At 34.7% G+C, this 17,175-nt stretch overlaps 1 protein-coding gene across 5 annotated transcripts in view; it reads right to left on the reverse strand.

Moving 5' to 3' along the window:
- Window positions 1–17,175, reverse strand: part of BABAM2 (BRISC and BRCA1 A complex member 2) — a 516,257-nt gene that overhangs the window by 377,165 nt on the left and 121,917 nt on the right. For 4 of the 5 annotated variants that reach the window (XR_011504120.1, XM_070512370.1, XM_044772149.2 and 1 more), the window contains one exon: window positions 164–240. Coding sequence is in view for 4 of the 5 variants with exons in the window: in XM_070512370.1 (XP_070368471.1) it covers window positions 164–240 (77 nt within the window). In the remaining variant the exon portion in view is untranslated. Of the gene's footprint in view, window positions 1–163; window positions 241–2,986; window positions 3,242–17,175 lie in introns of all 5 variants that reach the window. The other variant, XM_070512371.1, reaches the window with a different exon arrangement.

Below are 17,175 nucleotides of genomic sequence, written 5' to 3' on the forward strand. Positions count from 1 at the left end.
TAGACCTAGGATTGAAAGACATATTTTTTAAAAAAGGTAAATCCTAGTGATCAAAGTATCCTAGGAGATAACACTTAACAGCCAGAAACAAAAACTAAAGCACAAAGTCCAATAAGTAGCACTGTAATCTACATTTTCAGTAAAATAGTCATTATTTACTTACATTTTAATGTCTCTCCAGCATATGGTATGTGCAGTTTAAATCGGTCACAGTTGGGTCCAGGAGTCAATGATGTGCAGCTTTAAAAAGAGAGAAGAAAAGATTTTCTTTAACCCCCAAATATTTATGATATTTAATAAAGTAAATTAAAAGTGATCCTTATAGATAAAAGATTAAAACACTGGCTTATAGAACAAAATAAAAGCCCTTAATGGTCATGGAGGCCAAGACAATAAGACTCGCCCTAAAACAAATAATTCATTTGTCTCACAACAAAACTTACATGCCTTCTAACAACAAACACCAGCACTGCTTCAACTACTTCTCTCAAAGAAGGGCATCGCGATTTTCAAAACAGGTATATCATTCAAAACAGGTCTGTAGTGTCTGATGCCAAGAATTGTAAAAGAAGAGTAGTTTTATGGTCATATTTTAAATATAGACTCTTAGCTTTCACTCAGTTAGTACTAAAAAGAGCCCACTTTGGGCCTTTTTCTGGTACCAGACGATTTTCTCTCTTTCCATGTAGGTAAGCCGCTTCCTCTAGATTTGGCACCTAGTAACTTACATCTGCAGGAGAGCACAAGGCACTGCACTCAGTTTCAGATAAAATGCAAATTTAAAAGGGAGGGTGAGTTAGTCACTCAGGTCTCAACAGCTTGTTGGGTTTTTTTTAATCTATTACTTCACCAAGTTATACATGTTCTTTGTTCTTTACACAGATTTACTTTACGATGTATCTTTCATGATCTTACAAGTCATAACTTCAACTGCATAACAGCAGTATTGGCTTCACAAATTAATAAAATATTAATATGAAGTCAAATGAGTAAGTTATATGTCTTAATTTAGTTTTAAAAAATGAGGTTTTTAATTCATAAAGTAAACAAGGAGGCTAATTTTCTTTCATAATTCCAAAAGCGGCTCTGAAGCATTTCTGAAAAAGAACCTACGAAAGTAGTTTAATGGATGGAAGCACTGCTGGAATAAACGTACAGCTTCCCTGGGTGACCTCTGAAGGTCAATAGCCATTCGAAAATAAATCTGAGAACTGTGGGCTCCAAAAAACAAACTCAGACTTCATATTAGATTTACTATTGCTTTTTCCCAAAACTATTTGAATGTAAAGAGAAAAGAACCAGAAAGAAACTTTAACTCAGATGTATTTAACATAAATCACTAGGTTGATGATTCTTCTTTTTCTTTAGGGGCCAACAAAAACATCAGTTGATAAACTAAAAAACAAAGTCCTGGCAGTAACTGCATCGTAACCTATTTTAATTTTTCACAGGTTTTAAGAAAACATTCTCCTTTACCTTTCAAAACAAAAAATTCTTCAAGACACATTTTATTAAAGGTACTAAAATATTTCCCTTATAGTATAATCTTTTCTAGCCCACAGCACAGTGAAAACACTTATGGAAACACACAAATTACTGCATTACAAAACATAAAGCATAATCTAATGACAGTAATGACCCTACAAGGAACACTAAGAATTTTTTCTCTTACGTTATATTTAACCAATAATGCTTTAAAATGATTTTTTTAAAAAACTATTCACTTGATTGTGTCTTTTGGGACTTAAAGATCAAATAATCTATGTATATAGCTTAATGACTGAAGTTATCAATTGTACAGGAAATCCTCAAGATTAATCCGATTCTAGTTTGTGTGAATAAGTAACTCGGCCTTCTTCAATGTGAAATTAGTTCTGAATTGTTACACTCACTGTTGAGCCATATTTTGCCTTATCTACTTTATGCTTTAACCAGAACTCGAAAAGACTTTTTGCGCTCTGCCCCTTCACCTTCCTCCCTTACAAGTACAGCTGGTTGCAGCCACCTTAGGATGTTAAAAAGTACATTTCTCCATCTGAGTGATTCATTCACTGATTTTTTTCACTTAGATAAGATTTATTGAGCATTGTTCTAGCATTAGGAATACAGGGTGGACAAGAAAGACAAGACCTACAGTCTCATGGAGCTTCAATTCTGGCAAGGAAGAAGAAATGATAAACAAGAGACAAATATATAAAGATGGTTTAAGATCGCTAAAAGTTATAAAGAAAATTAAATAGCGTGCTGCACTAAAACAGGAGCTACATTACACCAGAAGATTGGGGAAGACCTCTGGAGGAGGTGAAACCCGAAACCTGAATAACACGATGGGGCCAACCATGCAAAGTTCTGGGGAAGAGCATTCCAGGCAGAGGAAACAGCTGGTGCAAAGGCGTGAAGGCAGGAACAAGTCTGATATATCTGGGGGAAGAAATCTTGATATATCTGGGCAAAACAGCTACAGCAGAGTGAATGAGGGAGAGAACAGCAAAAGATTAGGACAAGGGGGAAGCAAGGGACAGATCACGCGGAGCCTGTAGGTGGTGGCAATTAATTCAGGTTTTATTCCAAGCACAAAGCAAGGATTTAAGAAGAGTAATATTATCTGGTTCTATGCTTTTAAAAGATCACCCTGTCTACTCTATGGAAAGAGAGACTGCAAAGTGGTAAAACAGAAACAGGGAGCCCAGATAGGAATCCATTTCAGGCAAGAAAGATGATGGATTCTTGGACTGGGGGAGCAGCAGTGGCGATGGTGACAAATGCATTTACTGGATAGGGATGACTCGCAGAAGAGCAAGACTAGGGAGAAGGGAAATCAAGAGTGTAAAGTGTGAGAGGCACCCAAATCTTATACGGAAGCACAGCCAGATTAATGGGTGGGCTTGCCAATCTATAAGGGCCACTAAAACATCACAGAAAAGATAGAGGAAAAGTTTACCAAAATTTACCTTAGAGAAAGTATGTTGTTGGAAAGATCACTTACATGGAGTGGGGAAGTGGGGGGAGGTAACACTCCCCAAAGAGCATGCCCACATTAAAATGGCTACTCTCCAATTAACCGCAGGGCTTCTGTTTTGCAATATACAAACTCGGGGCCAGGAGCTGGACTGTTCAAGGCAACAGAGGAAAGGCTAAGCAGCCATCAGCAAGTCTCTCTCCTATACAGCACTGCTTCTCCTTCAGTGAAATGCTGAGCAAATTATTTAAAACATCTGTCATGTTCTATCTTCTGTATTACCTAGGATAAACAGATTTATGAGAAACAAGCCAATGTCATGTTACCTAAAGGTTCTTTTAAGATTAAACTAAAATGTGCCCCCTTCTTAAATTTCCTCTGTCTAAAATTGGTTTTGGTCACATTATTTAATTTACAGTGAAATTTCAAGTCACATCTGTAAAGGAGAATATTAGTTTTTCTGTTAATCCAAAAAGGGCATGGGTTAAAAAGAATGAAAAATACATATGAATAGTATGATTCCACTTAAGGAAAACATCTGTGTGTGTGTGTGTGTGTCTATGTACATAAATAGATTTCAAAAAGGAGAGTCACCAAAATGCAGCAAGATTTTGAGTGATTTTTACCTTTCTTCAATTACCTCTCAGCATTGTTTTGATTTTTATAATAAACATGAAGTATTTTACAATTACATAAATATTTTAAGGCTAAATACATCCTTTTTATATCTGACTAAAGAAACTTGGCTATGATGGCTTGATTTATCTTTTTCTTCTAAAGTGCTTTACTCCTTTTCAGAAGGAAAGAATGCAGAGTGATTTACTGAGGAACAGTCTTCAAGCAAAGTATATAAAACTCTTTATATTGTGGTATCACAAAACTTTACATTTCTAACATTTATTATCTCTCAAAGTTTCTTTGTGTCAGAATTTGGGAGTGGCTCAGCTGGGCACTTCTGGGGTGAGGGCTCCCATCAAGTTGAAATCACAAGTCAGCAACAGATAACTAATGTAGTAGGAAAGTTCGCTCATCTAGAAAGACATTTCCTTAACCAAAAATGAAAAACCTACTAAATAAAAAGCTACAGTCTTGATTAAAATTATATTTGTTTAACAGTAATTTGTCCTAACACATACTTAGATCTAAGGTTTAAAAAACCCACATTCCAAACTGAATATCTTTTAATAATAAACTAATTTTAAATGACTTGAAAATTGCTGACAATTCAAATGTAATTTCAAATCTGTCCCTCAACTGTACTTCCTGAGTGCTTGCTATATTTCAGGCACTGTGCTAGGTAACGGGAACACAGCAGTGACAAGACCAAAAGACATATCCCAGCATCATAACATAAAAAGAGTTTGGGGATGAAGAACTATGCTCTAAAATATATCTTTTACTAAATTCTAATTATCTCAATATACTAGGAATGCACTATTTTAAAACTTAACACTTGGGAGAACAAAGGAAGATAAACTATCACATCTGCAAATTATGCAAGTGGGAATTCTTGATGGCATCAAATCAGGTAGTTTACTCTAGTACTTTATCACCCAAATTGCAGCTAACCATTACTACAGTAAAATGCTAAGCACAATGGCCTTCATATACTCTCATCCCTACAATCTCCTATTTTACATCTAATCACATGGTTCCCAATATTATTATTTACCTGTTTTCTAATTGTGGTTTGTTTTCCCAACCAGATCCTAAGATTCTCCATGCCAAGACTGTTTTATAGTTTTTTAAACGTTCCAGTTCAGCATCTACCACAGTGCTAAGCATCCAGCACAGATAAAATTTTAGCATATACTTATAATTATAAACTAAACTAAAAAATTGTCATTTGACAGATGATGATGGTGAAGGCCAGAGGGTCTCACAGGCACTCAGTGGGAGCACTGGCATCAGAACCCACTTTCAAGGCACTCTGGCCACATCTCAGTCTCCCTGATGTAGGCACCTTTCAATCATCTTCAAATCGCCAGCATCTAGCATTGGTGTCCAGGGTGTGGATACTTCAACAACTATGTACAGAGATAAAGTTTTGCTGAACGAACAAATAAACCTTGACTCCCAGGCCTGTGCACTTTTTGTGACAAAAACTGATGATTTAACTGGAATTGGGAAGACGCTCTCCTCCTTACCTCTGAGAAAGACAAAAATGTGATTATTTGTGGAAGGTCCTCCCTTTGAAGAACTGTACATGTGACCCAGAATTTAAATTTAAAGACATTACCTAAAATTACTCTATTTTCACAATAAATAATAACAGCAAGAGCTAACATTTGTTGAGCATTTACTACGTGGCAGGCACGATTCTAAATTCTTTAATTAAACTATTTAAACCCACAGCAACCTTCAGAGATGCATGCTATTATTACCTCCATTTTACAGATGAGGAAACAGAGGCACAGAGAAGCAATGTATCCCGCTAGTTGGTGACAGAGCTGGGATTCAAACCCAGGATGTCTGGCTCCATGGCCCATTTGCTTAACTACCACACTAAATCATCTCTCAATAATTAAAGAAGAAACCATCAGAATCAGTGAAAAATGTGAATTATAAATTTTTTCAACAAATGCTATTTTATTAAGTACCTATAATAACAAAAAGTAAAAGCTGACAAAACACTGCCAAAAAGAGTGTTCTACCACATGTGCTTTAGTGAAAAGAAAACGATTTATCAGTAATAACAAAAGAACTGTTTACATGTAAGTCAATGATGCAAAAGAGGGAACAGGACCCTCATAACTTGATTAAACAGGCTCTACAATGTTGACACTTTTAATTTATTTAGCAAACTCTTTAAATAAATAGCGAAAGGTAAATTGGATGTGAATCCTCTTTAAATTATTACTTGTGCCTAGTTACTGAGATATGAATTAAATTATTAAAGTATCACTATAAAGAGGAAAAGTTGGCAATTTCACTACACTTTATATGATTTTAGTGACAGCTAAGAATCTGAATTAACAAAGTTATACAAAGATATGCTACAATCTTTAAGACATTAGCATCTCTTAAACAATGCAAAATACATGCTTTCTAACTTAATGTTAAACCTATTATTTCATATACTTTCTGGAAAAAATAATGATTTAAACCATTTCTACTCTTCATGCCACCTAAAAAGAACAAAGTAGATGAGTCCAGGGTTCCTTCCCCAAGTCTACGTCAGCTTCCTTTACCCTGACTGTTAATTTACCATTTGGCATGTTCTCCTACATAGCTTCCTGTTTTCTTGATAATGACGTTTGTGCTTAACTAACAATATTCAACATTAGCTGAGAAGGAAGTCTTCAGCTTTGGCAACCTAAAATAACAGGTGACTATGTAATAAAATAGGCTCAAAGACCAATAAATGCCTGTTAAATAACTATTAAGCCACAAATTAGAGTGAATTATTGTTAGCTAATATTCACCACTTTTTCATTTTACAGAATTAATTTATTTTCTCTGAATTAACTCTATCTTCACTCAGACTAAATCAGTTTGAAAATTATCATAGTTTTCTAGACTGAACTGCAGCAGTAAAGAAGCAAAAAGGCTATCTTCTTAGTCTATCTAAAATAAGCTATCTTAACAGCTATCTAAATAACCTATAAAATGGGCATTTTCTCTGCAAAGACATTTGAACTTCTGATTCACAGAATCTTATACTCTCAGCCTTAGAAAAAAATTATGGCCCATCTGGTTGACTATATCAAAACTCACTAGGTCAACTTTAGGACTTTCTACAAAGAGATCCAAGAATTAAAATTGGTAAAAGGCGGCAGCAAAATTGAACTGAGGTAGATTTTTTACATCATTTTCCAGGAGAAAGCAACTTTCCACTTGATGACATATGATGTTCCTGATACACCAAATATATCCTCTACATCTCTAAAATCTGAAATCTATTTCTAGGCCCTACTAGAAAGTGATGGATTCAATTCTTAGCATAGGATTCCAAAATGCCATTACCAAAATAAGTGACTCAGCTCAGAATGTTTTAAAAATTATAAAATTAAAATATTCCAAAAAAATGTGTTTGCTAGTTCATGTGACATCAACTGTTATTCCCAGTTTCTATGCTATATCTCCATTTATAAATGACAGATTTCAACTCTACTTTAGAGTAGGGAGTATTTTTAAATGTTAGTAGGTGTTCCTATAACAAAAACAGGGTTTAAATTACAATATGGTTTCAGTAGATGATGGGCTCAAATACTATTTTTAAGTTAACTAGGAGGAAAAAATACTTTAACTTTTTGAGATAGCTCTTAAGTTCATTAATGTTCCACCTTTCATCTTTTCTAATATATGCATTTAATTCACTCTGTTAACAGAATAAAAGAGAAAATTAATAGGCTTATCTCAATAAGTCCAGAATAGGGTGTTTGATAAAATTAAACATCCATTCATGATTTTAAAATCTCTTTGCAAACGAGGATAAAAAAAGGAACTTCCTTAATATGATAAAGGCGATCTATAAAAAAAAAACCTACAGCAACATCATATTTAATAACAAAATGCTAATTTTTCCCCTTGAGATAGAGAATGAGATAAGGATAGCCACTCTTATCACTTTTATTCAACATTGTACTAGAGGTCCTAGCAAGATCCACATATATCTGGACACTTAATTTATGACAAAGGTGTCCCTGCACAGCCATAGGGAAAGGAAATTGTTTTCAATAAGCAGTGCTGAGTCAACCAGACATACTTCTAGGGAAAAATATGAAACTTGACCCCCACCTGATACCATTCACAAAAAACAAGTCCAAGTGGATTGAAGGTCTGAAGTTGAAAAGCAAAAGAAAAATATTTTCAGAAGATAACTTGGGGAGGGGAGTTAGAAGAATATCTTCAAGAACTTGGGATGAACAAAAATTCGCATAAAGCATTAACTATAAAGGAAAAGATGAGTAAACTGGATTACATTAGCATTAGATCTTCTGTTCATCAAAAAACACCATTAGAGAGTGAAAAGACAAGCCACTTTTAAGAAAGAAGAAGATATTTGCAACATACGAAATTGATAAAGGGTTCATATCTAGAATATGTAAAGAATGCCTATAAATTGATAAGAAAAAGAATGCCTATAAATTGATAAGAAAAAGACAACAAAGTAGACCTGAAAGAGCACTTAGTAACAGGCCCATAAACATATGAAAAAGTGCTTAACCTAATCAGTCACTAGAGAAATGCAATTTAAATCTACAATGAGGTCCCCCAACACATCCATCAGGGTAGTTAAAATTAAACTGACAATACCAAGTGTGGACAAGGATGCAGAAGAAAGGGAACTCATAAACTGTTGGTAGAAGTATAAATTGGTATAAGCATTTGGAAAATCACTGGATAGTATTTATTAAAGCTAAATATATGCAGACCCTATGATCTAGCAATCTTACTCCTAAAATAACCCCAAACGTAGCATGTGCACATATGCTCACCAAAGATACACACAAAAATGTTAATAAGAGCAGCATTCTTTGAAACAGCCCCAAACTGAACAATTAAAATGTAATTTCAAGTGGAACATCCAAATGTCCATTAGCCATAGGACAAGGAAATAAATTGGGATATAATCATAAAATAATATATAGCAACAAAGTAAATAAACTACACCTACATGCAACAACATAGATGAATCTCACAAACATATCGATGAATGAAAGAATACATACTATATGATTCCATTTATTTGAAGTTCAAAACCAATAAAAACTACAGTGTTTGTGTACTAATAAAAATATTAAAAAGTAAAGTGATGACTAGAAAAGTCAGAATAGTGGTTTATCTACAGGGGAAGAAGGCAGTGGTGACTGAGAAAAGGCACATAGGCAGCTCCTGGGGCAACGCCAACATTTTATTTCTTGACCTGGGCAGTGGTAACACAGATGTTCTTATATTTATTAAGATGTAAGAATACGTTCTATGCCATCTGTGTTTTAACAAGCCATCCAGGTGACTCTGACACACACTCAAGTTTGAGAACCTCTGCTTTAAATGTGTACTATGTCTGGGCTTAGTAATAATCACAGTAATTTGAGTAGGCTTTTCTATTGCCAGTGGATCAACACAGCCACCTGCATATTCAAATTCACATTTTCCTTTCCCATGATAGTAAATCATTTTGAAACAGCCTGTTTTCATGATTTTTATTTCTTCTTTAATAGAATTCTTTTTAACTCTTATGGAGCTAGAAAGTTTTCCAGAAATTTCTGATTGGGGATACATATTTATTTTCTCAAAATGAAAATTATAAGTATTTGCTGAACACTACTGTGATGGGTACATAAAGTGCTATACATAATAGTTCAATGGTCTGTATTCAAGTGAGTATGTAAGACAATCCACCGGGGATGAGGAGGAAAATTTTAGGGGAAAAAAGTACATATATGTGTGTGTGCATGTGTGTGTGTGTGTATGTATGTATATATACATAGAGAGAGAAATTAATCCTTTCAATATATAATATACAGATTGACTCTAACACCTCTCTTGGTTCTCACACAGTTGTTCAAGTATCCTGAGAGAAGAGTGGGAGTTCCACAATCCAGAGGGGTTAATGGTACTACTTTCAATTATTCAGTTGCCTTCAGCATACTCTGATGTGCTTCATGGATAAAAGGAATCCACTGTCCAGTTTTAACTGTACTAAAACCCTTAAAAAATAGACAAGTGGCTTAAACCAATTCTTGTAAAGAATCTGGCTAGAAAATAATACCAGTAATGCAAACACAGGCAAATGTTCAACAAAATTTTTCACATAACTGGTGGATGGGATTGAAAATTAGTCTTATGGCATAGTGTATGCAGCCAACATTGCATTTCTTCCACTAGTATCTATACATTTTTTTCAGATTTCTTTTTCAGGTATGATAGATGAAAATACCATATTATAAATAATATAAATTATTTTTACAGTGTTGCTTATTTCATCTCATATCATTCTTTTTAATTCATATTCAACATATGTTTTACAGTGTATAAATATATTTTTATAATTAAATAAATATAATTTATTGGTGGTTCATAACTGAATTATTTGAGGTGCATAATCAAAAAAGTTTAGAGATCACTACCATAAGAGTTACAGAAAGGAGTGTCTATTCTCAAGAACCTTGAACTGGTTCAGAAGACAAAAATCAAACCTATGAAAGTCAAACAAGGCATAATTTAAATAACAATTCAAGACAACAATAGATACAAGTCACAAAGCAATTAACATGATTAATTGCCAAATTAGTGGTTAAAGAAAATAAGCACAAAAGAAGTTGAGAGAGGGGAGAAACCACTTTAGCTGGGGTAATCAAGGAAGGTTCACTGGAATATGACTGGCCTCTAAGAATGAGTTGGATCTGGTCAAGCTAAGGGAAGGAAAAATATTTACCTGAAATTGTCCTTAAATAGAGGCAAAACCAAGGAGACAGATACTCTGCTATATTGAAAGTTCCAAAAGAAACAGAGTGCATTAAATCTTGGATCCCTAGTGCCCAGCAGCATACCTGCTGGCACAGGAGGCACCTGATAACTACTGAATAAATAGTGCAGGTGAACAAATGGAGGAGGAGAGGATAAGCACACTCCAAGGTCATGTCAAAGTCAAAACAAGTTACATAAACGTCCTGGACTGATTCCTATTCCAACCGTGGGAATGCTGGTAATTCTTACATTAATAAATATTCTAAGATCCCCAGGGACAAGGCCAGCTTACACACTATTACTATACATTTAAGGTACAATATAATTCTATAAAAAATAATTTTTATACTGAACATTTTTAATTTGTTCAGTAAAAATATTTCTGTAACCTTTTTAGGCCACCATTTTCATTCCCTGACCCAAAACATGTTCTAAATGGCTGTATCTCCTATTCTCTGAATTCTGGGGGCTCTGCATTTTATATCATTTGTATCTATGTATCTCAATCCCAATCTCAACTCCTGCTCCTTCAGGGAAGGACTGGAGAGTACTGACCTTGACGCAGAGCTCAGGTTCTCAAGGGAATGAACTAGCAGAGCTTTGATCTCCTTCCTTTCTTGGCTTTCATGATATTTGTTTGATTAAGGTTTCTATCTCCACAGTGCCTCACACTTACTAGGTGCTCAAAGTATGCTTTTCTCATAAAATATAAATTTGAGTGAATATGAACAGTACCAAGGCAGGGTAGCGAAACGAACAGAGAGAAACCTGGTGGGGTGCAGGGGAAGGAAAAGAAAAAAAAAAGAAAGAAAAAGTAAAGAGTGAACTGTAGTGGAAACAGATGAGAAGGTGGAGGTAAAGATAGAGAATGAGAGGGAGAATGGAAGAGTGGAGAAGAAGGCAAGAGGGAGAATTAGGATTCTGAAGTGTCATTAAAGGATTCCCTTTCCTGTTTGTGAAAGGTACTTTCTAAAGAGGGAAGAAACATTTCTTAAATCTTCAAATTCTTCTACTTAAGTGATTATGAAAAGTCTTAGCACGTGCTTTACAAGCCTTTCTGGAATTACAGGGTAAGAGGACAAATGTGCCATCCACATATTTTTTTGCTGTTAGGTGGTTTGGGAGGATTTTTTCTTAGATTGCTCCTTGAGACTCTGTTACTATACACTATGAATTTTAACGCCTTGTGAAAGTTAAATAATCTGTCTCCTTCTTTGTTTCCTCATCTGCAAAATGGGCGTAACAGTCACACTCCATGGAGTTGTTATGGGGATCCAGTGAGTTGGTACGTATAAAGTATTCAGAACAGTGCCTGGCACATAACAACTACTGTGAGTATTCAAAAGCCCAAAATGAAAAGTCAAAAATATGGAGCAGGAGAGTCTATCCCAAACGCTACTTTCATTAAACCCTTAATTTCACTTGGGCAATAATTTTCAGAATTACAAAAAAAATAAAGACTTCAATTGACCCCTCCCCTCATTACTATGCCTTCTTCATTCCACGGACAAAAATTCTCAGAGGGGGCCCAACCATGATGAGATTAAATCAGAGCAGTAAAATAATTTTCCTAGGTCCTATAGCAAACCTAATGGAGCCCATATGGCCTCTCATATTGCACAACAGGAAATCCCCAAGGGAACAAAGAGAAGCATATCAATACGGGGCATCTAAATGGTAGGCAGAGCAAGAAGAGACTAGGAGTTGCCAGAGAAAAATGAGGGGAAACCTCTAGTCTAGACCAGAAGATTTCAAACTTTTTTGACACTCTGTAAGAAACATTCAAATCACCATTTTATATCACCACTTGATATACATATGTGTATTGCGTATGTATGTACATATACATACGTGTATACATATAAATTGAAAAAATTTTACACAATACTAAACTTTATTAGATGAAATGCACTGATATTTCTTATTCAATTCTATTCTATTCCATATTTTTTTAAATGCGAATCAAGACCCACTAAAACGATTTCATAACACACCAAAGTGTTACAACCTACCAACGGTTTGCAACACACAGCTCCACCCAATACAACCCCAGGGAACGTGGCTTCCAGAAAAATGAAGATAACAGTACTCTACCCCACAATGGTCAAAACCATTCTCTGAACACTTTATTCAGTTCCAGGTGTTATACATTTTTTTTTTAAAAGAGAAGGTAACTGTTGTACACATTTTGTTAGATTTAAGATTCATGTATTTCCCGCCTAGAGGTGATATGTAAAGAAAAATTTTTTTAAATCCAGGGTTGAGCTATTGACCCATACAGGGAAAATAACTATGTACATATGTATGTGTGCATATATACACTGTATACAAGTAGGAAATAGCTTTTCTTTTTTTATGCCTTTTTTTTACTGGTCAGGATTTTTTTAAACGTATTTTAATTTATTACTTTTTGTTTTATGGCTTTTAGGTATGTGATATACTTAGAATGATCTTCCTGATTCTAATATTTTAAAAACTACCATATTTTCTTCTTACAACTAAATGAAATTTTATTTTATTTTATTTATTTATTTATTTTGAGGAAGATTAGCCCTGAGCTAACCACTGTCAATCCTCCTCTTTTTGTTGAAGAAGACTGGCCCTGAGCTAACATCCATGCCCATCTTCCTCTACTTTATACATGGGACGCCTACCACAGCATAGCTTGCCAAGCAGTGCCATGGATCCAAACCGGCGAACCCCGGGCCGCCGAGAAGTGGAAGGTGCACACTTAACCGCTGCGCCACTGGACTGGCCCTAAATTAAATTTTAAAAACATTGCATGTCAAATAAATGACGCAATTTAATCATGAAGACTTTTAAATAAATATCATTATTGTACATGTAAATAAGCATGGCCATTGCCAAAAACTGAAAACTTACAGTTTTTAAGGATTCAAAATGCATTCTAAAAAACTGGCATTTTATGAGAAAATACCTAATAAATTCTTTATATATATTCTATATTTTAAAGTAACTAGGACAATTAAATAATATCCTCTTGAAAATGTATGTATATCTTTTTTACATAATTCCTGACACATTTCTGAATAAACTCTTATAGGGTATTAACCATAGAAGAAATAATTTGCTGGTGTATTTCATCAGCCTGATAGACACAAGTCACCTTTGGATTTGAATCACATAATATTTTCTATTCAGCAGGTCTATGTTTTGTGATGGTGAGCTAGCAAAAAGCTTACTGTTCCTTAAAATGATATTCTCAATGCAATTTGTTCTTAGGATCTTCTACAAAATACGGAGAATTCTAGATCTTTTTGTTGTGTGTGCGTGTAATGGGAAATGTTCTTTATTCTTTTTTCCTCCAAAATTTACACATTAGCCTGCTGTTTGCTTTTCTAATTACTGACATTTCTCCAAGTAAACCATATAAGACATCTCCTTTTTTATTCATTTATTTTTTTTTCTTTTCACTTCGTTCAGTTCCAGGTGTTACACTTTAAGAAGGACAGAGACTAACTGGATCACATTCAGAAGAAGCCAGCAAGGATGGTAAAAGGACACAAATCACGTGGTATAAGCAAAGGCTACATGTTAGCCTGCAGAAGAGAAAAATACAAAACATGACAGCTGTCTTCACTTATTTGAAGTGTTGTCACAGGGAGGATCGAGTAAGCTTGCTCTATATTGTGCCACGAGGTAGAAGTGACACAAAAAAGGGTTTCAGGTCAACATAGGAAAGGACTTTCTAACAGTATCAGCTGCCCAGTGAGCAGCCTTGGGCCTCAGAGAGTTTCTCCATGACTTGAGATACTAGGCACAGCCTGGACAGTCACTTGGCAAGGAAGCTGAGAAGAGGCTCATATACCACATGATGGTCATTAGAGTTTAATGCCTTCCAATTCTGAAATTCTGTAATTCTAAGACTAGATTAAGACAATATTATACCATAATATGACTTTTAAAGTCAATACCAGTTCTTTATTAAGTTTTTAAAAAGAAATGAAATCTAATATGAACTACATAAAATAAACTTGAAACGGCAAATGATAATATTTTAACAAAAACTAATAAAAATTGACCTACTGTGCCTAGCACAGTCATTATAAATCTTCATCAGTTACAATTAGAGAAAATTGAAATGCCACCCAAGTCACTGACATAGTGTTAGATGTTCAGTAACTTATAAAATGTAAATCCATATATAGCTTTAACAAGTAAATAGCCAAAAATGTTTGATTTTTAAAATGTGCAAGAATAAAGGAAGAGTGTTTACCAAAAAAAGACTGTACTGTACACATTCTCTCCTTATTCAAAAGTCATGCTTTTTTAAGGGGCCGGACACACAGCCGAGTGGTTAGGTTTGTAGGCACCCCTTCAGCAGCCCAAGGTTTGCTGGTTCGCATCCTGGGCACAGACCTGCACACCATTCACCAAGCCATGCTGTGGCAGCATCCCACATAGAAGAACTCGAACGACTTACAACTAGATATACAACTATGTACTGGGGCTTTGGGGAGGGGGAAAAAAATGTCAGACTTCTTTGGTATATTGCAGAATACATAAACAAAGTAACACTTTCTCTGAGTTTTTACTGACCCAACTAACTGAAAATGTTAGTAATTTGAGAGAAGTCTTCATTCTTAGAACCATCTACCATATTTCTTCTACCATATTTCTTTTAAAAGAAAAAAAGCAGTATCTCAGATTATCCAATGTGTAGTTATGAATTACTTAGTGATCACTAATGTACTATTGTCTCACCTCTGAGATAGAATTCTAAAAAGGCGAACTCCTGGATGGTTGGAATCCAAAAACCCTTTTAGAACACTGCTACTCAAAGTAGGGTCCATGGACCAGTGCTGAACTATAAATTGTTACTAATCTGTGATGAGATAAGCACAGAAATTGAAAGTAAGAATTTAGAAACTTTTACAGCAATTTGTAAGAGTAGTTTTAAGTCTGACAAATCTAATATAAAAAAGGCTGGCCTTGTATTTCATACATCTTTTTTATTTCACTTTTCTAGTAATTCATTTTTATTATATTTTACAAAAGTATTAGTTGGTGACACACTGGAAATTTTTTAAAACTCTGGTCTTTCACAAAAGACAGTCTGAAAAACAGTTCTCTAAAGATCCGTTAAACACTGAAGGTCCTTGGATATGAAGATAAACTGCTTTACTTTGATGTCCCCCAATCTCCCTATTCACCTTGGTTTCCCCACTACAATAACAAACACTATTAATTTATTTCTTTTCAAGTGTTCTTTTGGTATCTCTGCTAAATTGTCAGTAATATCAATATAGATAACTGCTTAAAATTTATACTCAGATTATCCATTTGACTGCTCAGAATTTGTAACACTACTTCATTTGCATCCAGATGTAGCTCCAAAATATTCTTGGATTCATTCCTTATAAGAAGATATTAACAAATCTGATGATGCAATTTGGAGGGATCACCCAATCTTGCAACACGACTGCTGGCATAATCCGTGGCAGTCAGTCATAATGTTTTAGAAAGTCTAAAGATAGTATAGCCAGTTTTAAATCCCAGGCCTCCACACCTAAAGTAATGGCCTGCTGCATCCAGAATTCATGCTCAAAAACCCATTGTCTCTGCAATTCTGCCCATCTACCTGGACTCTCAAGTCTCCATTTGAACCATTTTGGTCCCCAGGATCCTATTCTGACTTACACATTCTTTTATTTCTTACATAAATATGCAAAAAGATGGATTTAATGAATCTATTAAAAACCTGTCAATAAATAATTCTTAAAGATATTTTTATTACACAAAGTATAATGAGTCCTATCCTTAGGAAAAATTAAACAAATACACAGTGCTATGCTATAAGAAATTATTCTACAATGCCAATAATTACATACTTTAGTTAAGATTTGCAACATCATTCAAGCTTCCAACTCTTCAATAACTTAAATAATGGGGGGAAAAACAAAATAAAATGAAGGAGTATGAGAATTTAGGTCAAAGAGTCAATCAGCAACAGATAAAAAAAGAACTGCATGGATTTAATTTCTGCCCCAGTACTAACCATGAAACCGTATTACCTCCCATAGTCTTTGATTTGTCGACATCTATAAACCCTTGACAAATTATCTACTGCTCTGAGATCCAGCCCATTTGTAGTAAATTATTGCCTAGAAAATACTGCCATTTTAGACAGCTACTGAATGAGTTCTAATACTGAATTATTCCTAATATTTAAGTTTTAGTTTCACCTAACAAATTTCTATCTGAATTCTATCCAGTAATTGGGGTTTTTTCATGTTCATATTTAAAGATGTTTCACAAATGCAGATGGTTGGAAAGCCCACTTTACAGTATACTATATTAATAAGTGATTCCTATCTTTTCCTGGCCAATGCTTTCTTGAAAAAATAATAACGTCTGGTAGAGAAGACCTGGAATCTAGTCCTGGGACCTAGTCCAGGCCTCCAACACTTCGCAGCTAAGTAATCCTAAATGAGTTTCTTAACCTCTCTGAGATTTACATCCTCACACGTTTAAAAGAATTCTTTAAGGGGGTTATAAAAACTCCCCTCATAGATTTACTGAGGGCAAAGACAGTCTGTGAAAAAAGTTTTATACTATTCACAAATGCTAAATTCATTCACTGTTCATTTCTTTATAGAAGAAAATACACATAACAGACAGTGTCTACTTAGAGATCTGAATCCACGCTGGCCTTCGTCAGTGTCTACTATCTGATTCGCAGTAAAAGCAATTTTATATTCTTTCCAGGAATGTTACTGAAAGTTCTATCATTTCTTCAATACAAATTATACATTCACACACAGAGTCCCGATGACAAA

Source organism: Equus asinus, chromosome 6 (genome assembly GCF_041296235.1).
Source record: "Equus asinus isolate D_3611 breed Donkey chromosome 6, EquAss-T2T_v2, whole genome shotgun sequence".
In the NCBI taxonomy this organism is placed as follows: domain Eukaryota; kingdom Metazoa; phylum Chordata; class Mammalia; order Perissodactyla; family Equidae; genus Equus; species Equus asinus.